Source organism: Elgaria multicarinata, chromosome 10, assembly GCF_023053635.1.
Source record: "Elgaria multicarinata webbii isolate HBS135686 ecotype San Diego chromosome 10, rElgMul1.1.pri, whole genome shotgun sequence".
Taxonomy (NCBI): domain Eukaryota; kingdom Metazoa; phylum Chordata; class Lepidosauria; order Squamata; family Anguidae; genus Elgaria; species Elgaria multicarinata.
Window position 1 is genome coordinate 88,452,898 of NC_086180.1, and position 23,392 is coordinate 88,476,289.

The window sequence follows — 23,392 nt, forward strand, 5'->3', positions numbered from 1 at the left end:
ATCGCGGGTGTGTCTTAGGGTGTTTTTTTTCTGTTGGTGGTATTGAAATTAGCGTGTGTCTTACAATTGATGGCGTCTTACAATCGAAGAAATACGGTATACACAAACTGTCTATCAGCACACCACCCACAAAAGACACCACTCTCTACACTGAACCTCAAACTCTCCAGGACCCAAGTACTCTACACACCAAGTGCTAAAGCACTAAAGGCTAAAGACTCGAAGAGTACCTAAAAGTCTCCTCTCAATCCCCCCAGTCATTCCCTTATATATCCTCCTCCCCCTCCCAAGACATTCTAACTCCACCCACTCAGGTGAACATTCTAAACACACCAGACTTACTAATTCTAGATATGCATTAGGGAATTGACTTGTGTGGTGTAACACCACAGATGGGTGGGTAAACAAACCCTTTTGTACCTCCCACCCCTGGGGGATGGAATTTGGGAATGAAAATGGATGAGTGAAGATTCAAGCACAGCACCGCCCCATTCTGCACTCTTGTATTAAAGACACAGGATATCTGAAACGCCTTCATAGTGCTTTGCCTGCCCGTATCAAAAAGGGGGTGCTGCAACATTACCAAGCAATAGCTGCAAATCTGTTCTGAGAAACATACAGAAGGGCAACACAGTAAACCATGGACTGCGGTGATTTGACAACTGTCCCATCCGAATGCTCTGTGAAAAGTGAGTGAACAAACAGTGCAAGTCACGTAGAAAAGGCCTATTGTAGAAGTAACCTTAGAAGTTTTATTCTAACATTAATTATTTTGCAGATTAGAAGTGTACTAAATAAATAAATTGTTGTCCATATTTTACCAGCTTTGCTTTATGCTTCTATCTATAGATAAGATGAAGTCGGCAAGAACATTAAAGATGCCAGTTTTCAATCAGATCAGTGAAACTTCTCCAACTGGGAACTTACAGACCTAGTTCTGTGCATCGTCTCAGAGCCAGGGCTGCTGGTGCTCCTGGAGGGCTTTCAGATCTTGTGACTTCTAACCGCCCCCTTCCCCGCCCTCAGGAAAATAGAGAAATTCCTTCCTTGCAGATTTTAAATTGCATTCCTGGATGCAGGGGCTTGCAGTCTGGTTGATTTGTGCTTGTCAAACAGTTATAATTAGGACTGCCAAGCTCTGACTTGGAAATTTGCTTTGTCCATTGAAAACTACCACTTAAGTGGGAGATTCTGTGTCATGCAAACCCAAGTGGCTGGGGTTATGCAAGAGTTAAACAACCATTTAATAACCCTAAAACAGGCCATGGGTTAGGTGAGGGTTGTTTAACCGTGGCACAATCTGTGCTGCCCAGGTTCACATGATATAACAAGCCATGGACAGGTGGTGAATATTCAGAAGAGCTGCTGGCATGGACTGCATCGATTGGGCAAACTGGCTCATTGACTGGGTTCGCACAGCATAATGCAGTTGTACAAGGTTGAATATGGGTTGAATCATGGGTTGTTGAACTGTATGTTGTTGTGCTGTGTGAACCTAGCTGTGCTAACAAACCATGGTTTATTAATCATGAAGAAACCACAGTTCAAACGCAACAAACCATGGGTTGTTTGTGGATAACAAACTATGGTTTGTTAGTGTGACTGGGTTCAATGACGAGCCATACTGAACCCATGCTTAGTCTTGTGTCCAAACTTGGACAATCACTCCCACACACACCACAATTATTCACATTACAGGGTCCCGTGTTATCCAACCCCAGTGTGTGGCACTTTCACCCACCCCACAACCCACAGCTTGCAGTGTGAGTGGGTAACAATGCAATATGTCCACATCACGTTTTTAATCTTGTATCAATTTCTGCTGCGTGGTTTTATCCTGGTTGTGCTTTTTATACTGTATTTTGTATTTATGTTTTTAGACTGTTGGTTGTTTTATTATGGTTTTAATTTTTGTGAACCGCCCAGAGAGCTGCAGCTATTGGGCGGTATAAAAATGTAATAAATAAAATAAAAAATAAAATAAATCACGAGCTGGGTTTGGACAACATAGCAGCCCACAGCACAGGTAATTGGGTTGATTCCAGTTATGTGACTGGTGTGGATGAGGGAAATCACCGACGTGGCATTGATTCCCCTGCCAATTGTCTGAACAACTTCTGAGTGTGAGTGGTCATGTTGTGTAAACCCAGCCATTCCCTCTGTAGGTAAAAAAGAAAAGCATGCCAAATATATACAGCGAGACAAAGAGATGCACGTGTAAATAATTCTTTATTTAGTTGTAAATGAACATGGCTTCACGGTTAGATTTGCACCATTGAACAGGAAATACATTAAAAATATTCATTGGGAAGCGTGATTTAAATCAGTAATTTAAATCAATCATTTTTCTTCCTGATTTAAATCAGTCCACCCTGCCTCAGGCAGAAAAATGTCTTGGGCCAACCCTGTTAATTCCATACCATAATTTACGGCTAAAGGCTACAATGAACTGGGCACCAATGAATGATTCATCAGAAATGGCTGTCAAAGAAAACTGTTCTGATGTCTGTTTTAAGAGATGAAACTTTTCAGTTTACATTGTGTCACAACAAACATACAAAAACACCTGTCAATCATAATTTGCACTTACCAAAGTGATTTCCTGTGACATACTGCTTTCCTGGGAAGGAGGCGGAGTTGTCTATTTAAGCAGGAAGAGACATTCAGGAGGCACGAATGTCTAGAGCTCTGGCTCTTGGCCAAGCTATAGATGTGACCAGTTTAGAGCTGCCTCCCTTCTTTTTCTTCTCACCCCCCACCCCCATACAAATTATAGATTTAATCTTCAAGTCAACAAACAATGACGCAAATCTCAACAAGTTATAGAAAATTGTACTTATTTTCAGAAGCACTCCATACTATTTTCATGCCTAACAGGTTTCAAGTGCAGGTGTACTGAGACTAAAAAGGCAGAGACAGGGAGACTGCAAGTGTAGGTGTGGGGTTCATAAGGGCCCAAAAGTGTGTTGGAGAGTCGATGCCCCCGAGAGAAGGAAATGAAAGGGGAGGGGCAGAATTATACTGGCAAACAATTAGCTGAACCTCCAAAAATACTAGGAAAAGTTTGAAGACTCCCTCCAAATTATCACCACACTGAATGTGTTTCATGTGCAAACACATTCATAGAATCATAGAATAGCAGAGTTGGAAGGGGCCTATAAGGCCATCGAGTCCAACCCCCTGGGGGCTCAATGCAGGAATCCACCCTAAAGCATCCCTGACAGATGGTTGTCCAGCTGCCTCTTGAAGGCCTCCAGTGTGGGAGAGCCCACAACCTCCCTAGGAGAGAGCCCACAACCTCCTTCTTCATTGGCCAACTATTGGTGCTTGCACAACACATTATACCATTAACCATTCTTTGTGTGTGTGTAAAAAGCACCCTGGGAGACCTCAGTAGAAAGCATAAGTCTGCCTCTATCCCTCCACACTCCCTCTAGCTACAACTCTAACCCTAAATGCTGGAAGATTCAATCAGCTAAGTGACACAGGTACTGTTCAGTTACCCTGGTGTTCTTTTGTTGTGTTTATGGGCGTTTCCTAAGGGCACAATCCACCAGGAAGTTCTCCGTCACAAGCCCCAATGAAGCTTACGTAGGAGCGCTTCTAGGCAGATTGCGCTTCCTATGTTTAATATAGTAGTTCAGCTATGCAGTTTGTTTATTTATTTATTTATTTATTTATTTATTTATTACATTACTATACCGCCCAATAGCCAGAGCTCTCTGGGCAGTTCACAGTTGTTTGTCCATTGGTTTTGTTAGTAATGATTGGGGTATCGAGGTTGCAGACAAATGTTGAGCCAGCATCAGGGGCATCAAAAGAGCGTTGCTAATAAGTATCAGGGAATTACATGTGTCTTCTGAAAGATTCTCAACCCCCCACCTCTCTCTCTCTCTCTCTCTCTCCCTCTCTCTCTCTCTCTCTCTCTCTCTCTCTCTCTCTCTCTCTCACACACACACACACACACACACACACACACACACACACACACACACAGTGTATGGATACAAACTAGACCCTGAAACCAAGGCTCCTGTCCACACGTAACAACAAGCCACCGTGTGTTAATTTACCCACAGAGCTTGTCATTGTGCACTGGCTGACATTTTAAAATGCAAGCCACAGTGGGGTTGTGGGTGGCTTGTTAACTATGCCAACAACCTGCCCTGGCCGACAAGCCCCACGGGTAAATTAACCCACAGTGGCTTGTCATTACATGCGAATGTGGTCTTGAGTATGTGAGAACAAATGAGATTTAGAAGCAGCTAGGACATTGCAAAGTTGATTTTATGCCTTTCTTATGATTTTATGTCTGTTTTGGCCCTGAGACATCGAAGCTGGGGACAGACAATAGTGTTGTGTCTTGTTTTATTTTGTTCTGAAGAAAGATAAAAGTGATTTAAGAGAGGAACCACTTCCCATTATATGCACCAGTGCACAAAACGATTTTTGTGGTCCGTTGTTTTTTTTACTATGTTCCACTGATGTGTCTTAAATGTACAAAGCCCAAAGTACACACTTAGGATCTCTCAACAGTTAAGGCACAGTTAACTGATTCTCAGCATGTATTCTTGACAACTGGAAATTCACCGGTGGTCCACTGGTGAATCACAGTCTTCTTCTGCTCACCCCAGGGTCCACCCCCTATTGCCTCTGGTCAAGCCAGTGTTGCAAGTTCTTGAAACAATACCCCCAAACGGCAAAAGCTGTTTACCAGGGGCAAAAGTGAAGTGATCATATATACCACAAGCAGCCATCCTTCTCTCAGTTCAACTCTTTGAAAAAGGTATTGTTTGTCTCCAGCCTTAGTTTGACTTGCTGAGATAATCTGTTCCCAGTTAATTTGATTTTACTGCTGGTATTCACCATGTGTTGAATCATTGGTTCCCCGCCATCGTCATCAGCCCTGCCCCCCACCAACTCCAGTAGCTTCTTATCCTACTAAGCACAACTGGAGCTCAGATGCTAAATTTTCCCCATAAATGTTTGATTCACAGGAAGGGTCGTGAGGTGCATTTTTCTTTTAACTAGGGAAACATGAAGTGTTAATCCCTAACATTTTGCTTTTCAGTTATTCTGCGCAACTTCCCCTCACTTTGTGTACAGGAAACAGCAGCACCCAGGGGGCACATTAACATTAATGTGCTTCACATCTACTCATAGAGAGGAGATTAAAAATCATTGCGGCTTTTTCAGGCTAATTTTGAAAGGGGAAAAAAGGGCATCTCAACACCTCTGTGTGTTATTTTTCAGTTATATGATCAGACCAAGCTTCCCATTCTTGGCAGGTTATTTATTTATTCATACATAAAGCACATTTCTAAGCCGCCTTTTGCACAGTTGCCCTAAAAGGGCTTATAATAAAAAGATGAAAATACAAAGATAAAAGATTAAAAACAGCAATAAAAACAGCAGAATAAGCAACTAATAAAACAGCAAATAAAAATGGCAGTTAAAACAAAGATAAAAAGCAAATTGCTGCAACTCTAAATACCACTAAAAGTCATTAAAGGCACATAAAACAGGACAAACTTTGTCTGTGCCTAAAAGATAGGAGACATTTTACTATGAAGTTATCCATAGCTTCATTTATTTTCCATGGTGGCCATATTTAATAATTATTTTATTTTTGGGTATTACAACAAATTGTCACCAGTACAGCCTTTTCAGGCAAGATAATTCATGGCTGGGCAATTTCAATCACTCTTAGCCTATTCTGATCCATTTCAAAATGGTTTAAGATCTGGGTTTGGTTTGGTTGCTCTGATGAATGATCTATGTAAGGAGAGAGGAAGGGGGATATGACCCTTTCAGTTCTCCTGGACCTTTTGGTGGTGTTCAGTACCATCAGCCATGGTATCTATCTGAATCACCTGCCTGGGATAGGGACTGAAGATAACACATTATGGTGGTTCTATTTGTATCTCGATGGTTGGTCCAAGATGGTAGTGCTTGTGGATTGCTGCTCTGGGTGGAGGTTAAAAAACCTGAGACTCAATCCAGACAAGATGGTTGTGTTATGGATTAGGGCTGTGCTCCGCTTCGGAGAAGCGATAGCAGAGCGGCCTGATTCTCCTCTGACAAAGGCGGAGACAGATCGGGTTGGGGGGCTGCGGATTGAGGCGAAGTGGTTTGCCTCGATCCAGAGCACCGGACGCAGGTAAGTGGGGGGGAGGGGGACTCACCTGGCGCCGCAGTCCGCGCGGCGACTGCGATGGAGCCAGGTAAGGGGACTTCAATTGAGTCCCCGGCTTGAAGCCGGAAGAGGCCGCAGCCTTCTCTTCCAGCTTGAAGGCATGGCCTCAATTGAAGCCCGCAATGGACTGCGACGGACACAGGTAAGGATACCAGTTATCCATGCACTGGTAACATCTGCTGTAGACTACTACAATAGGTTGTATGTGGAATTGTCTCTGAAGACTGTTCAGTAACTAAAGTCAGTGCAAAATACACTAGCATTAGTATTAACTGTATGGAACATATCTCACCAGTTTTAAAACGGCTATACTGGCTCATGGTCTGTTTTCAAGAAGAATTCAAAGCTGGTTTTAACCTTGAAAGCTCTAAACAGCTTGGGACCTATGTACCTCAAGGATCTCCTCTTTCCATGTGAATCTACCTAGGCATTCAGATTGGGCTTTGAAGCCCTGCTCCATATTCCCATATCATCTGAAGTAAGGTGGGTGGTGACAAAGACTGGGTCTTGTCAGTTGTTCCACCCCATCTCTGGAATTCCCTCCCCAATGAAGTTCACCTGGCGCCATCTTTGATTTCCTTTTGGTATCTGGTGGAAACCTTTTTATTTGCCCTTGCCTTTTAGAGTGATTGGCTTTATATTTTGCTGGAGATGCATAGCTGCTTTGTTTTTAAGGTGTTTTATTGTTGTGTATTTCATTGTTGTTTTTTCTGGTAAGCCTTTCTGTAACAACAGTGGCTGAGGAATGGCTAATTAATGCCCTAACTAACTAAATAATGGTGGTCACTTGACCCTCTTTTTATAATGAAAATTACATTTCATTAAAATTATTTAGTATTAAGGCGGAGTGGAATTTGGCTTATGTGTGTTCTGTTTTGTGTCAAAAATACATATTCAATAAGCATTTTTCATTGACAGCTAGTATACCCATTCTGTTCAAAGTATGTGGCATTGTATTTCTGAAGATCAGTTTCTATGAAATATATAACAAGGGAAAGATCATTGCCCCCCCCCCCACTCTGTTTCCAGCTTCCCTGAGGCATCTGGTTGACTACTGTTGGAAAAAGTATGGTGGACTAAATGGACCTTTGTTCTGATCCATCAGGGCTTAGTTTATGAAGGTATTGTGCAAATTATGCAAACATTGAAACCATTATTTTTCATCCATATCCTGGATACATGATGATGCTCCCGGGGAGGCCTAGGAAAGTCTCCCCCAACAAGGTTCTCTCCATCTGTGTTGAAGTACAGCTCCCATCACTACTAGCTACTTTGGTCCTTGGTCTAGATCATAGTTCAGCGATTCAAAGGGCAGGATCCAATGGCCTCCTCCTCCTCCAATCCTTGCCCACCTAGCTTACGTTCTGGTGTAAAGAAGCACCATGGCTGAGCCTGCAGGCTCCATGGCGCCCCTTTTTAAAACGGAGGGGGGGAAACCATTTTCATAACAGTGATCAGATGCTGCCTTTGGAAGGGGACATGGCCAATTGGGGCCCAGGGTAGTCTTTACGTTGCTCCTGTACCCTCATCTGCCAAATCCCCCCTGCAAAGGCAGTGCCTGAATAGTTCAGATTGCTGCTACACAAAATGTAAGGGGAAATAACTTACAAAATTGCATGCTCGACCTGGAGGCCTGGCTGGGTGGGTGCTGCAGTGCTTTGCCAGCTGGGCTGGCCGGAGCAGAAGGAGGAGCCATCCCCCACCAAGGAGAAAAACCTAGGTGGGTGGGCAGGAGGCTTTGTCAGGGGCGGGCAGGTGAGGGGCTGCTGCAGTGGCAGCTGCAGGTGGGCAGGCAGTGGTGGCTTATGGGAGACTTTGTAGAAACTGTCACAGCTAATTAACTGAAGCTTTGCCTTTGCATTTATCCTTTAACCCCAGGATGCATTTGTACAACAGAAGGACATTTCCAAGCAGCCCAAAGAGAGTGCAAAAGGCAGAGAGCAGCTAACAGCTCTACCGGGGACCAGAAATGGAGAGAAACTAAGGTACTGGGCTTGGGGGTTGCAGTCAAAATCTGTCCCCAGTGACCGCAGCCTTCAGAAGGAGGTAGCCGTGTGCTTGATGTCTGGTCATTATCCTGTCAAAATGTCCTAGTATTTTTTTTTCTTAACAAGATTCATGCTTGTTTCTTCAAGGCTGGACTCTGGAGCTACACCAAAGAAAGAAGGCCGGCAGGCTGTTGCAAGTTCCCAGAAGGAGAAAACCAAAGAAATCCAAGCCTTGCAAGAGGAATGGTACTACCAAAAGACAGAATTGCAAGCTCAAGTACAGTGGCAAATCCTGTATTGATATTTCATGACGAATGCATTCCTTTGAACAGCAAGCCAGTTCCTTCTATACAAACTCATCAATGGAAATGGCATATACAAATGATATCCCTCTTCTTCAGCCATGGGAATCAGACCGCCGCCCTCCCCAGCTATATGATATCCTTGTGTGCATGCACACATGCAAGTTGGGCCAGGGCGAGTCTAGCTCTACAGTGGGACTACAACTCCCATAATTCCCAGCCAGCATGGCCAGTGGTCAGAGATAATGGAAGTTGTAGTATTACATGCCTGAAGAACCCAGCTTGGAGAAGGCTGTGTCCTGTTCGATGGTGGATTCCATCATCACTAGTAGGCAACAGTTAAAACAGGGGGTTGCAGGGTCAAGCAGCAGCTGTTGCAGTTCTGCAGTAGAGCAGTTTGAGAACCACAGACAGAACTATAGGTGCTGACTTGGACACCCTGGGCTTCTCTACATTTTGTTTTTTTAAAAAAATGCAACACCTTACCACGGCTATCTGCATTCGCTTTCTTTCTTGGCTGTGATCGAAGGCATTTCATGGGCAGCCACATGGTTTGAAGTTGAATACTTCCTGCTCCATGTGCTCAATTGACTTTACTGACACAGCGCCATCTGGCGGTGTAATTATAGCGCAATGCCGGGATGACACCCTGGATATTCCCACGTTATCCCTGGCTTTTTAAAAACCTGCAAAGGAACCAGATATTCCAGGAGATAGCATGGGAGGGGACCTGGATGCTGACGACGTCACGAAATGAACCGTCAGAGAGTGGCCAATCGCGAGCGTGCTATATATCGCTCGTTTAGAGAAGCCCCATGGAAAACAATCCTGCATCTAATAGCTGCACATAAAACTGCCAGATTGGATATTTTAAGATGCAGGAAGGGGATCTCTGCCAAATGGTGGCCGTTTCAGCCCATGCACCTTATGATGCAATTATTGCCCCCCCTTTTTTTGGAGGGGTCAGAAAGGGGGCACTCCCCGACAAAGTCAGTAATATTGGACAGTGTGGCATCGTATACACGATTCCCCAGCAGATGCTGCTTGTTTTATCTGCCTACCTTATCATGTCAATATTGGTACCGAATAGGGGTTTGGGGGGCTGCCACCCCGCTATGCACTCCAGCAGTTGGGCATAAGACTGGAAGTTTTGGAGATGCCACAACTTTTGTAAGATGCCCAGATAGTCGAACCTTTTGTACCTGATGACATAAGGGTCTGGCAACTGGCTCTGACTCATTGGCGTTCTTGCTGCTGGAAACAGTTGATTCAGGGGGCTCTGAGTCCTTTGGCTGAAGGCATCGCTCATCACCCTTCTAACTGTCTTGCACACTACTCTTGGCCTGGCCCGTGCCACTTGCCAAGCAAAGTGGCTCAAAGGGTGCCCTTGCCCAGGCTAAAAGCAGCAGCAAGGCACCCCTCTCACCTGGTAGGTTTATTATAACCACAGTGTTGTGTGAACTGCCTTGAGAGGGCTCTATGGCCTTAAAAGTGGTATAAAGATATTTACAATAAAAATTAAAATAGGTAATAGCTGCCCTTCCCTGCAGAAAATAAATAGCATTTCCTGAAGCCTTTGCAATAACAGGTTTCTAAGGTGACTTCACATTTCCAAGGAGGGAGGGGCGCCTACTAGGTAACATGAAGTCTGCCTGTCAGTGTTGGTGGCAAACTGATAGTCCAGCAGGGAAGCAGGGCTAGGCTTTCCGAGAGCACAATTTGCTTAAATGGAGGACCCAGGCCAGAACCTGCAGTTTTATAGAACCAGGTATCACCCTATTGGTCTTTTGTGTCACCTGACCCCTGCAGAGCTGATAACTGTGATGCCACCCTCTGGCCATCCAGAGTGGTAGTGCCAAAGGACAGCAAAGTATCTGGCAAGGGAGGAACAAAATGCCTAGGTCCCAGCCTAGACCCCCCTGCTTGAGACCCCCTGGCCCTGTACAGTCTCATGTACCTCCAGTCCGGCTTAGAAGAATGGAGGATACCGGATGCAGTCAGGGGGTATCCCTGGCCTTAGTCATCACGGTCTTCTTCAGGTTTTCTTGAAGGTCTTGAGCACAAGCCTAAGAAATTAACTCACTTAACTCCTGTTAAAATCACTGTGACAAATCCGTTGTTAATTGTTTGAATCCAATTGATTTTTACCTATTTGAAGTATGCTTTACATTTTCTAGCCAAGCTGGATTTCTGACCTTGGTGGATTGTTGCTGTTTTTAATGTGGTGTACAGATTAGTGGAAATTGCTGAGTCCAGCTTATCAGAGAATACATTTTCAAATATCACAATGGTAAAGGCGTCATGCATCAAGCATGAAGATGTAATGATGCTAAGTAGGTAACTGTCATGGTTCCTGACTGTGTCCCATTGAATTTGAAGGTCACACAGCTGAAGCAGACTTTAGAAGAGCAAGCGAATGCTTTCAGAGAAGCCCTCAAAGAACAGGATCTACAGTCCAGGAAAGAGAAAGAAAGCCTTTTGCAAGATCTTCAGGATGCTGTTAAGCAAAGCCAAGATACACAAGCACAGCTGGAAGCGTCTCACCAGAGAGCCATAAATCTCCTGGAGAAAAGCAAAAATCGAGAGCTCAAGGTCAGATTTGTACTGACAGTGCTGACTTCTTTTCATAGAATGATTTTTTCTATTCAAATCCGGGGCTTAACCATCTCAGCTACAAAGCCACACATAAATGTCTGCCCAGCTTCTGGGCACCACATCTGTTAGCCACAAAAAGAAAGTGGTCTAGAATAAAGAAAGACATAGATGAAAAGGATTCGGATATGAGAGGTTTCAAAGGTTTATTGATTTTTCCAGTTTCCTTCCAGAACCATTTCTTCTAACTAACCCCTGCGCGAAAGGGCCAGTGCAGACATAATGAGCCTAATCTCTTAACCATGAGGAAAAGATTGAGAGAGCAAATCCCCTCCCTGTAGCAACTCAGTGGCTTCAATCAATAGCATCAAATCAAATCCAGACGAGTGATGCTGAATGAGCAATAGTGGTACCACTCATCAGCAGATAGAAATTCATAACTGGTACAATCAAGAAAACCAGACCAAATTTAATGGCCTCAATGCATAACCAATGACAGGGTGCCTGTGATGGTGACCTTTTGCCTTTGCTGCCAATGGCAAATACCATCAACATTGCAATTTATTTTGTTTGCCTTTTTTAACTTTTTCTTTTAAAAAATAATAATACAGACGTTTAATGAGTACAGTAAATGGTTCTATCAAGTCCCCTCATGGGGGTGGGGGAGGAAATGCATGCTCCATTTTTTATTGATGTCTTGACTGTTATTTTCACTTTTGCATTTGTTTTTCTTTTGTGTGAACCTGCTGTATTATTTATTATAATACCGTATTTCTTCGATTCTAAGACGCCATCGATTGTAAGAAGCACACTAATTTCAGTACCACCAACAGAAAAAAAGCTTTGATTCTAAGAAATAATAAACGCACCCGCAATTCTAAGACGGACCTCGTTTTTAGAGATGTTTATATGGGGAAAAAGTGCGTCTTAGAATCGAAGAAATACGGTAGTCTAAAAGATTTGTATGAGTTGGCAGGAGAAATCACTGCCAGTGATTGTTTAAACTAGCCTGATGTCACAGAAGGGCAGATCAGGCAGAAGTATCTCTGGCTACCCGATCCTAGGAAGAGCAGGGTAGGCAAAAGGGCCCAGGGAGACAGGAATAGAAAAAGCGAGAGCCTAGGAAAGGAGGTGAATGGGTTGGGGGTGGCGCTGAGGCTCCTAAATCAGGGAGAAGAGGGAGTAACCCAGGCGAAGAGAAGTCCAGAGGGGCATCTGAGGGGAGAAGGAAAACTGGAAGACTGAGTGGGCCCAGGGAAGAACAGGCCAAGGGCTGCAGAGATGAGGAGAGGTGGAGTTCCCATGTGGATTTGGAATATTAAGCCAAATCTCTGGCTGCAGACGTACAGTATAGTAATAATTCAAATGTTACATGAACTGCCACATTTCGTCAAGATGGTTTCGTCACCCATAATGTCTTTGATTCATTTGAGCATGAAAACTATGATAAAGGACTGAATGCATTTTTCCTTGGCGGCAGGAGGCAGAGGAATACTGGAAGAAGGACTATAATGACAGGTTCAAAGTTGAACAAGAGTCACACCTTTTGGAAATACGGGCCTTGGAAGAGAAGGCAAGAGAAGAGTTACACAGTGAACTTGAGCAGATGCAGAAGCAACAGTCTTCGTTGACAGGTAGCATAACGAACCATGACCTGGGAATGTCTTGCTCTTTGGCAACAGGTAGGGCATGGGAGAAGGAGGCACCGATCACTACGCTGCTCCCCTTCTTTGCCCCCTTGGGAATTTTCAGCTGCTTTTCAGCCAACTGTCATGTTGCGAAGTCATAAGAACTCTGATACCAAGGTCTTGACTGTTGCATTAGCTTAGCTTCTGTTGAATCAGTGCAGTGTTCTCTAATAAAAAGACCTACATAAACATATTAAGGTTTGCTAAACCTTGTGTTTCCCTTTGCTGTTATGTGTCATACACCGCAGAACTAGAGGCCTTGTTCTTTCAAATAACGGAAAAACAAATCTTTGTCCAGATGACATGTTGTGTGCCGTAATCAATCCATGATTTATACTTCTAAATCTTGGACCTTCAATTTAGTCAGTCAGCCAGATCTGAGAGGTGGCAAGTATTGGGAAAAGAGAGGGCAGCAGGCAGGCAAGGACAGAGCCTGGAAATCCAGAGTGAGAGCTGAGTGGTTTCCTTCGCCAACAAGTTACCAAGAATTTCGAGCCCTTCCAAAGTTTTATTGCAGGCAGGATTGGTTTCCTGAGATTACCTGATTCCCAGGACTAAAAGGATTCTGGTCTATGACATTCACATTTATTTATTATTTATTACATTACGTTTATATCCCACCTTTTTCCTCCAGAAAGGAAGCCCTCTCTCATTTTTATCTTTACAACAACGCTGTGAGGTAGGTTAGTCTGGAAGTCAGTTGCCTGGTCAAAGGCACGCAGTGAACTTCATGGCTGAGTGGGGTCTAGAGCTCAAATCTCCTGAGTCCCAGCCTAACACTCTAACCACTACACCACACTGACTCTCATATCTTGACTTGAACTACCTGAAGTTCCCTCCTCCAACCAGGAAGAAGTAGATTAGTGCCTGGTGGAAAAGTCTTATGAATGAACGCATGTGAAACTGACATAGGTCAGAAAAAGGTTTTAGCCATCAGTTCATCATTTAGCCTCAGTGTTTTCCTTCCTGGTTTGCAACCTCGGCTGGGCTGGGGGACTGGATCTCAGGGCTACAGTAAAATGTACCCTTCACCCCCATACTTGAACCATTGTTCCAAGGTTATGAGAGCAGGGCTCCAGTATGATGAAGTTCTGTTTAGAAAAAAGAAAGAAAAAGGAACTGTTGATAGAGCTATCAACTATAACTTCTGCTAACAGTGGATCTTGCATTACAAGGAAACATACAGTCAAGGATGAGCTGAAATGGGTGGGGGTGCGGATTTTAACTACTTCACCTAAAATAGCACATCCCTCCTTTGATGTGCTTTTGGAAGCAAGCAAAAACTTCTTTGTTCCGGCAGAGCTTTGGAGAATAATCTGGTCCTCCGTCTATGTTAAGGACTTGTGAAATTGTCGTGTATTTTAAATGTTTAATGTTTTAATATTGTAATGTTTTTTTAAAAAAAATGTACATTTCTTTTCCTAGGTTTTAAAATGTATATGTTTTAAATTTTTTAAGGCCGCCTTGAGGCCCAGTATTGGGCAAAAGGTGGGATAATAATAACAACAACAACAATAGCATTTTTGTAATTCAAAAGAAGTCACCCGCATTTCTACACGTTTGTAATTGTTTCTAGAATCTCTGAGGATGGAGCTGTCTGAGCAACAGATGTTTTGCATGACCCACAATAAAGAAAAGGAGGAACTCCAACTAGAATTGAAGAACATGATGGTTGTAAAGAGGCAACAGGCAAGCATCTTACTTCAATGAATCCACAAACCTTTCCATGGATTTTTTTTTTAAATTGCTAGTTTGGGGGAATAGGAGGTACTTTCTTTAGTTAAAAAGACCACCAGTGTATGTTTCTAATAATTTTATACATAATCATGAGCACATCACTGTTGACAAAATCCTGGGGATTTCTTCATCAAAGTCACCCTAATTCTGCATCAAGAATATAATTCTACAGCAGGAATACATTATGCAAGTTTGCTTGTTTTCTCTTGGTTCCCCTCACTCCTGCCCCGGACTTCTTCATCTGCATAATTCATTCTGCTTTCATTAGGCATGAGGCAGCCAAGCAGCTAGAGGCAGCATTGAACTGCTGGCCTCTGACCACAAGCAATCTTATTCTGCAACTTCTCTGGCTTCTGCGATACCACTAAGCGTTCCCTACATACTTTCAAGCATGATCTTCACAACCATAAGGCCTAGCAACTTGCTTTTTTGTTTTAAAGAGAGAGAGAGAGAGAGGCCCCCAGGAAGCTGAATCCTGTGCCTATTCCTTTTTGCGCTGCTGTGGAGTTACGCAATACTCTCAACCCTCTGTTTAATCATTTAAAGACCCAAACTTTGCCAAAACAGCACTTGCATGTGTTCCTGAAAGGAGAAGGATTCTCTGTACAGCAGAAAATCCCTAAATAAATTATTTAGTAAAAAATATTTTACTAAATGGACTGTTACCGCCCTCATCTCTAATGTGTAGGCATTTATTTAAAATACATGCATTTGCTCTTTTTCTTAGGAAGGAAGTTACCAAAATCGGATAAAATCTCTTAAAGATGAACTGGAGAACTATCAGAGTGAAATTTCTGGACTCCAGAAGGAGAATTCAGTTCTAAAGGACACAACGGATCTGCTGAGTGTCGATGTGGAGCTACAGAAGCAAACATCTGCACAGCTTCAAGAGAGGGAGAACCGGCAGAGAAGGTTTACCACTGATTTTATGCCTCTTTTATAGTGCATTTGGAAAACGGCGAAATCCAGCCGCCTGAGGGGTAGTATCCAGCCCCAGTTGCAAGCCTACAGGCAAACTATTGTAAGGGTAGAGAGAAGAAAATGCAGCTTTAAATCTGGCTAGATGGGGACAAGATGAGACCCTGGCCTTCCATTCACCGTACCCTTCTCAAAGTGGTGTTCTAGTAACATTAATTGCTGATCAGCATCAAACAGTTCAGTGTATCACCCTTTGTATCAAGCAACCAGAAATGTTAATAGAATCAATAACAATCTGTGTTTTAGATTCTGGACTGCTTCCTATGATCGCCGCCGCCCACTGTAGCTTATTTAAACTACGTTGGGTTGTAGTGCATGCCAGCTGCCCTTTTGAATATTCCAGTCACAGCAAGCAGTTGCCACGGCTTATCGTATCGTGCGAACCTGGTGAGAGTGACTTATGCAAGGGTTTAATAACCCCATAGCAGCCCATGTTTGAACTTCACATAAGCCACTCCTGCCAGCTCCACACGCCCAATAAACCACAGTGACTGACTGCCGCTGCTTGAATATTCAAAATGGCCAGCATATGCGATTGTGCAAACATGGTCACAGTCAGACCATTTCTACAGAGGTATTTATTGTGTGCTCATGATTGTTCACTCGAGGAGGTTCGTGGGTCCTTTTCATGACGACGTCAACCTCCGGTGCTTCTCCTGTAGTTTTTAATATTTTATAAATTGCTGAAAATGCAGTAATACATACAAACCGCCGTAGTGTACTTCTGGAATAGCTCAATACTGGCCATGTAAATGGAATGTATGGAACTTGCCCACAAAGGAAAAGGCAGGGTGGGGTGGGGGGAGTGCATGTAACGTGCTTATCGTAATCCCACAAAGACTCCAGAAGACGAAGCCCCAGTAAGGAGGTGGGATTTTTGCTTTAATGTAGAGAAGCCCTCAGTTTTGACGCCTGAAGCAATTCAGATGCTATGGAGCAGAGGTAGCAGAAAATGGAAACATAAAGCGTCTTGTACCTCCTGATCCAAGGCAGCTTCAGTTTGTCCAAAATAGATCATTCACATCTCACACTCCAGAGAGATTTGCAAGCCCCAAAACAGATAGCGTGTGCAACTCCTGGGTGGGGGAGATTATAATATTATGTTTCAAATGAGACTGAAATGCAGATGAACGGGAAGTGTGAGTATTTCTGCTTCTCTGCTCCACAACATATTTAAAGATGCTGTAATAGTCTGGGACGTGGGCGGCTGGGAGCACAGACTGAGTGCTGGGACCCGGGAGAGCGAAGGTGTTCAAAGACTAACCCGCACACAAGCTGTTTAGGATAGAGAGGTTTACTGGTATAACCACAAAGTGGTGTAGTCCAAAGAACAGTCCGAGGTCAGGAACAAACAAGGCGTCAGGAAACCAGGAACAGGCGCCAAGCACCACAGGAACGATGTTGCTGTGGCAAATGCTGGACTCACAATGTGGGTCTTAAACAGCCCTGACTCTAGCAGCTGCCAGTTGCACCGAATTACCCTGTCATGAGCTGCTGCTGGCCAGGGCCTGAGTTCTGCCAGCACTCTGCAGCAGAGCAGCCCTTTGAGCTTGGGCCTGGATCCTGAAAGCACTCATCCCTAGTACCTGATCCTGACAGATGCCCTCTGTAAGAACCATCCCTCCTTTTAAACATTTTTGTCTGTTTCGATCAGGGGGGAGCAACTTGTTGCCCTCCAAATGCCCACAACTGGTTTAGATTAACCCCAGCCAATGTGGCTATAGCCATAGAGGTGCAGATCCGCCTTGACCCCGAAACATTGCTGAATGAATGGTCATTTGTCCTTCGTTCTCCAAATGAAGAACCTCTTCCTTCTCACCGTAGACCAGTGCTCTTCATTCCATATTTCAAGTATAGAAAAACCGTGGTATTTCATGAAATCTCATTTCATGTATGAGTGTGTGTCAAAACAGTTTGCCAACAACTACAGTAAGTTAAACATTTCTGTGTTTGTTTGTTTTTTAAATGATACATTTTCATATTATCCCTAAAGGTTATTGGAAGAGGACCTTAAAGATAAACATAAAAAGGAACTGGACATCTTGAAACAAGATCATCATACGGAGATTCAGACTGTGATGACTGATTTCAGTAGTTCACAAGCCCTTCTCCATTCAAAGATTGTCTCCCTGGAAAATGAGTATGTGGTTTTGTGTTCAATATGAGTTGGACTGTTGAAGATATTAATACCTCACAATCTTTTCATCCTGGTTAAGATCTTGGGAGTGTCCCGCTTTTCCCCTCCCTCCTTCTCTCCCAATTGATTCCTTCTTCAGCATTAACCATGGTGTAGAACAAGGATCTTGTGGGAAATGCTATAGGTGACACCACAAAATGGCTGCCATGGTGGGTGGGCATTTACATATGGCTGCCTTGAGGGCATGGCAAGAAGACTAAATGAAAAATGGATCGTCATGAAATTGCATTATTTTTAAACTGAATCTCCTCCAAACTTCCATCAAATTAAAATTTACATTTCTTTCAATTTACTGCACAGTAAAATCACAGTTGGATCCAGGACAGGGATTGTTGGGGATCTTTGTGATTTTTCCAGTGGGTCCCTGAAAAACCACCATTAAATCACAGAACACACCTGTGGAAACAAAAGTGACCTATGATTTCACAGTGTTTTTTCGTACGAATCTGTCATCTTCATTTCCTAAGATTGCCTGACCACCCGGTTAAAAAAACAACAAAAAAATTGGAAAGGACTGGGGGTGGGGTGTTATGGGTGCTGAAAGAGGTGTCCATGGGCACCACATTGGGAAAGGCATAACCCAAATGATCCACATTTTTTTTTGCTGGCCCTGGTAGTCAAGACAAAATCCATGGTTGCTGAAACCCAGCCCTTTCAGGCAGCCCTATGCAAGTTTACTTGGAATTAAATCCCACCACGTCCAGTGGGGTTTACTGCCAAGGGCAAGATGGATGGATGATATCCTGGAGGTGATGGACTCGACCTTGGGGGAGCTAGGGGTGGCGACGGCCGACAGAAAGCTCTGGCTTGGGCTGGTCCATGAAGTCACGAAGAGTCGGAAGCGACTGAACAAATAAACAACAAAGGCATTCATAGGATTTCAGCTTTGTTCTAACTGACAAACACCATTTTGATCAGATTTTTAGCTTGCATCATTTGAGGGAGTAGAGGTGGAGAAGTTTTAAGATGTCAAGCAATATCTGCTAGGCGGTTATAAAATAGAGGGAGTCAGGGCGTGGGGTGGTTTCTCTCTCTTTGTTTTGCTCCCCACTCTTGTGGTGTAGACTCTGCATTGCTCTCTGCTGCCCACCTTTCTTCCCATTTGCTGGTACAAAACATTTTTTATTATTATTTATTTATTACATTTATACATTTATACACCGCCCCACAGCCAAAGCTCTCTGGGAAGTTTACAAAAGTTAAAAACAGTGAACATTAAAAAGTATACAAAATTTAAAACCATCAAAAATATAAAAACAACAGTGTAAAACAACAGTATCCATTTAAACAACAACAGTTCTGGGGTCCATTAAAAAACAAAGAAACTTAGCATATGTTATTAAATAGCTGGGAGAAGAGAAAAGTCTTGACCTGGCACCGAAAAGGTAACAATGTTGGCGCCAGGTGAGCCTCATCGGGGAGATCATTCCATAATTGGGGGGCCACCACTGAAAAGGTCCTCTCCCTTGTTGTCATCCTCTGTGCTTCCCTCAGAGTAGACACTCGGAGGAGGACCTTAGATGTTGAGCGCAGTGTACGGGTAGGTTCATGTCAGGAGAGGCGTTCCGTCAGGTATTGTGGTCCCAAGCCATTTAAATTTAGCTAAATAATTTTGCCATTATTCAGATTTTGAACAAGATTAATACATACACATATAAATTAATGTGTGCTTAATGGTCGAAAGGTACAATTTTATGCACATTTACATGGGAGTAAAACCTATTTAACACAGTGGAATTACTTCCAAATAAACATGCATAGGATCAGGCTTATTTGCCTTCTTATTTTTTCCACTACAGAATGTTGGACTTCGGGTACAAACTAGCCAACAAACACTTTTAAATCTTACTGATTTAAATGGGAGACAGAAGGGCTCTGGCCACAGAAGATGTCTTTGCCCAATGCTTGTAACTCACTTTATTCAGCAGGGTCCCTCTAGGTAGCATTTTTAGGGGACTAGAAGGGCTGCCGTGGGCAAGAGGTGATGGAGCATTGCACTTCCGCCAGCCCACTTCTGCATGCCTAAAACTGGATCCAATCCTATAGTGCTTAACTTTGACTGGATTTTGCCCTTAGCCACTAAATTTAGGGACCTTGAGAGTAACGTTCTCAACCTAATTAGAGATTAGAACTAGGAATTGAAGAGATTTGAACTACAACCGTGCATTAAAGCTTTTGGGGGTTGACAAGAGGTTAATGAAACTGTAGTCTGTTTTAAGGCTGAAAGTGTGTGTTCCGGAACCTTCATTAAGTGTTTTTCATCCTGTAATCAATACAGACTTAAAGAATTAGAAGAGAAACTAAGAAAGAGGGAGCCTAGGTTAGAAGACCTGCATCTTATAGGCTGCCTGCAAGATAAATTAAATGAAAAAGAAGAGATGATCAAGGAATTAATGGTAAGAGTTTCCCAATAAATATACTAGTAGTGCATGCTATGTAGCAGTTATGGGGGGGAAAGTTAGAAAAAAAGACATTATTTTGGATAGATTATTTTTCTTTGAGATCTCCTCAAAGCAATAAGGGCACATTTCTTTCAGTGCTACCCTACTAAACCTAAATTTTAGTGTGCTTTCAGGGGGGAGCATTAGCAATCAGGAGGCATTATGAATGTTCTCCCCGGGCCCTGAGTAACCATGGAGGGAGAGGGACAGAACAGGCCTCCTTTGAGCCCTACGTTCATCCCATCTCACTGGCAGAGCTGCACCACCCAAAGAGGGTAAATCACTCCCTCCACTCAGTGCCAGCTCAATATTACTTTATCAACTTGCCCCGTTTAGATTCAGGATTAATAGTTCCCTTCCGCATTCATTTTTCAGTTCAGACGTCTTCAGGGATTTTCATTAACTGCTTCAAAATAAAAGTCAGGCTAGCACTCTCTAATCAGCTTGTGTGTGTTTCTCTTGACAGGACGGAAGAAAACTTCAGCATTCGCTTATACCCAGTACCGAGCCTCGTCGCAACCGGTCCTTTTCTTTTCATACAAATCCTACTACGTGTTTGACACCTATTGCAAAGGTAATATAAAAAAAAAATTAACGTAATTCCAAGCTAAAATTAGTAATCATCATGTCGTGCATTAATTACATATGTTTGTGTCCAACATAATTGCTCCTTTGGTGAGCGGAACTTTCCTTTTCACAGAGTGATTAGATTGGATGCAACCAATAGTCAGAAAAAAAACATCCTTTTGACTCAAACCTGAAGCCAGGAAATAAAAACGATAATGTCTTTTTCTTTTTATATATTTTATTTTATAATATTTGTATACTGCTTTTCAGCCATAAATCATTCATACTGTTAGCATTCATACCGTTTACCTTGATGTAACCTTTTCCATGCTGACTTTTCTGTTGAGGAACCCCTGTTCATAGAATCATAGAATAGTATAGTTGGAAGGGGCCTATAAGGCCATCAAGTCCTGCCCATTGCAGGAATCCACCCTAAAGCATCCCTGACAGATGGTTGTCCAGCTGCCTCTTGAATGCCTCTAGGGTGGGAGAGCCCACGACCTCCCTAGGTCACTGATTCCTGCACTCTGGGAGGATTGAGAAGAGATCCTGGCCCTCCTCTGTGTGACAATCTTTCAAGTATTTGAAGAGTGCTATCATGTCTCTTCTCCAGGCTAAACATGGCCAGTTCTTTCAGTCTCTCTTCCAGACCCCTGATCATCCTGGTTGCCCTCCTCTGAACACGCTCCAGCTTGTCTGCGTCCTTCTTGAATTGTGGAGCCCAGAACTGGATGCAATACTCTAGATGAGGCCTAACCAGGGCCGAATAGAGAGGAACCAGTACCTCACGTGATTTGGAAGCTATACTTCTATTAATGCAGCCCAACATAGCATTTGTGGGGTTTTTTGTAGCCACATCACACTGTTGGCTCATATTCAGCTTGCAATCTACAACAATTCTAAGATCCTTCTCGTTTGTAGTATTGCTGAGCCAAGTATCCCCCATCTTGTAACTGTGCATTTGGTTTCTATTTCCTAGATGTAGAACTTGGCATTTATCCCCATTAAATTTCATTCTGTTGTTTTCAGCCCATTCTGTTGTTTGTTGCACACATTTCTGGGATGTTTTCTTGGGTGCACAAGAGTCACCACATATGTCAGAATGTGATCAGTGCTGCAGGCTTCTGGTAACTGGTATAATTTTGGCCAGTTTAGCTATCAAGATTGATGTTTGCTAGCCCCTATATCTTTTTTACTATTATAAACTTACACATGTCCATGAGTCCTAAAGTAAGAACACAATTGAATTTGCTCCTTACTGTATTACAGTGAATAATTATTTAGTACAGGTCTGCACCAAATGAAATGTAGCCTACAAGCCATGTATAAAGTGGCTTGCCAGGTGTTTGTTTTTGAAGTCACAGAAAGCAAGCAAATGAGCCCTACTTTTCTGAGCACTGAAGTTAGAATTTAGAAGAGGGAACAACCCATTTTAAAAAATACTTAATGACATTTCAGCATATGATACGTTTTTCTATTCTTATCATAAAGCAGAAGAAGAAAATGGAAGAAGCTCCCAGCCGTATTGTCAGCGTTCCCAATTTAGCCTCCTACGCAAAAAGCTTTTTGAGTGGCGACTTGAGGCCTAAGAGAAATCCACCACAGATCACAAAATCTACAAGTTTAGATCAGAATCCTGGCTGTGTCAGAGTGTTCTATCCATCTGTACAAGTCTTGGAAACCAAGCCAGCCCCAAGGTAAGCCGTCAATATGTACTTACAAGGAGGAAATAGACTGGATTAATCATCAACTAGGCAAGATAGTCTCAGAATCCCTTAAACACAAATCATGAGTCATATGGGCAAGATAAAAAGTTGCTTCATATAAAAAACATTCTGCAGTGTATAGAATATGTTATTAAACCCCAGCTTTTTCGTCGGGGGAAAGGTAATGATGAGCAAAGGCACAGAAATAAGAGAAGCAAAAATGTTACTAAATTCCCCAGTACACTAGCTGTGTTAAAGAGGTGTTAATTTTAATGGCTCAAATCCAACCCTCCCCCCTCCACAAAATTGTTCTAACCACAGCAGCTTTCCACACTCCTCCCCCCCCCCCCCCGGCAAAACAGTCAATGAGTTGGTGGAAGCAAACAGTAACAGAGTCCCTGTGTTTTACATTTTTGGTACCACTTTGTTTTATATGGCACATGTGGAAAGGAATGAGTATAAAGCATCTTTGCAAGTAGGCGTTAGGAAGGCATTCACTGCAGAAAGATTACAGCCAGGATGATATTTTGCTTGGAGACAGTTGGGAATGGCACCTTAAAGCAAGTGAGCCTGGAGAATGTTTTGGTGTGGAAGTATTTATTTTCTAGCTCTTGGATATAACAGCTGGTTACAGGGAGCAGACAACTCCCCTGTTAAAACAGCTCCACTGGCTTCCAGTCTGTTTCTGGGCTCAATTCAAAGTGCTGGTTATGACCTATAAAGCCCTATACGGCTCGGGTCCAGGTTATCTGAAAGACTGTATTCTCCCTTATGAGCCTGCCCGTGCTTTGAGATCTTCTGGAGAAGCCCTTCTTTCAGTCCCATCTTCACAGGCGCTTGGTGGGAACATGGGAGAGGGCCTTCTCAGTGGCTGCTCCAGCGCGTTGGAACTCTCTTTCTGAGGAAGCTAGGCTGGCTCCCTCCTTGATGGGCTTTCGGAAGCAGGCTAAAACTTGTTTGTTCCAGCAGGCCTTTGGAGAATAATCTGGCCCTCCATCTA

The 23,392-nt window shown here is 43.3% G+C and overlaps 1 protein-coding gene across 1 annotated transcript in view; it reads left to right on the forward strand.

Moving 5' to 3' along the window:
* FAM184B (family with sequence similarity 184 member B) overlaps nucleotides 1-23,392 on the forward strand; it is a 60,279-nt gene that overhangs the window by 33,994 nt on the left and 2,893 nt on the right. The window contains exons 8-17 of the mRNA XM_063135336.1: nucleotides 8,075-8,181; nucleotides 8,332-8,461; nucleotides 10,866-11,078; nucleotides 12,559-12,712; nucleotides 14,343-14,455; nucleotides 15,231-15,415; nucleotides 17,475-17,621; nucleotides 19,957-20,074; nucleotides 20,586-20,693; nucleotides 22,181-22,383. Of these exons, the coding sequence (XP_062991406.1) occupies nucleotides 8,075-8,181; nucleotides 8,332-8,461; nucleotides 10,866-11,078; nucleotides 12,559-12,712; nucleotides 14,343-14,455; nucleotides 15,231-15,415; nucleotides 17,475-17,621; nucleotides 19,957-20,074; nucleotides 20,586-20,693; nucleotides 22,181-22,383 (1,478 nt within the window). The remainder of the gene's footprint in view (nucleotides 1-8,074; nucleotides 8,182-8,331; nucleotides 8,462-10,865; nucleotides 11,079-12,558; nucleotides 12,713-14,342; nucleotides 14,456-15,230; nucleotides 15,416-17,474; nucleotides 17,622-19,956; nucleotides 20,075-20,585; nucleotides 20,694-22,180; nucleotides 22,384-23,392) is intronic.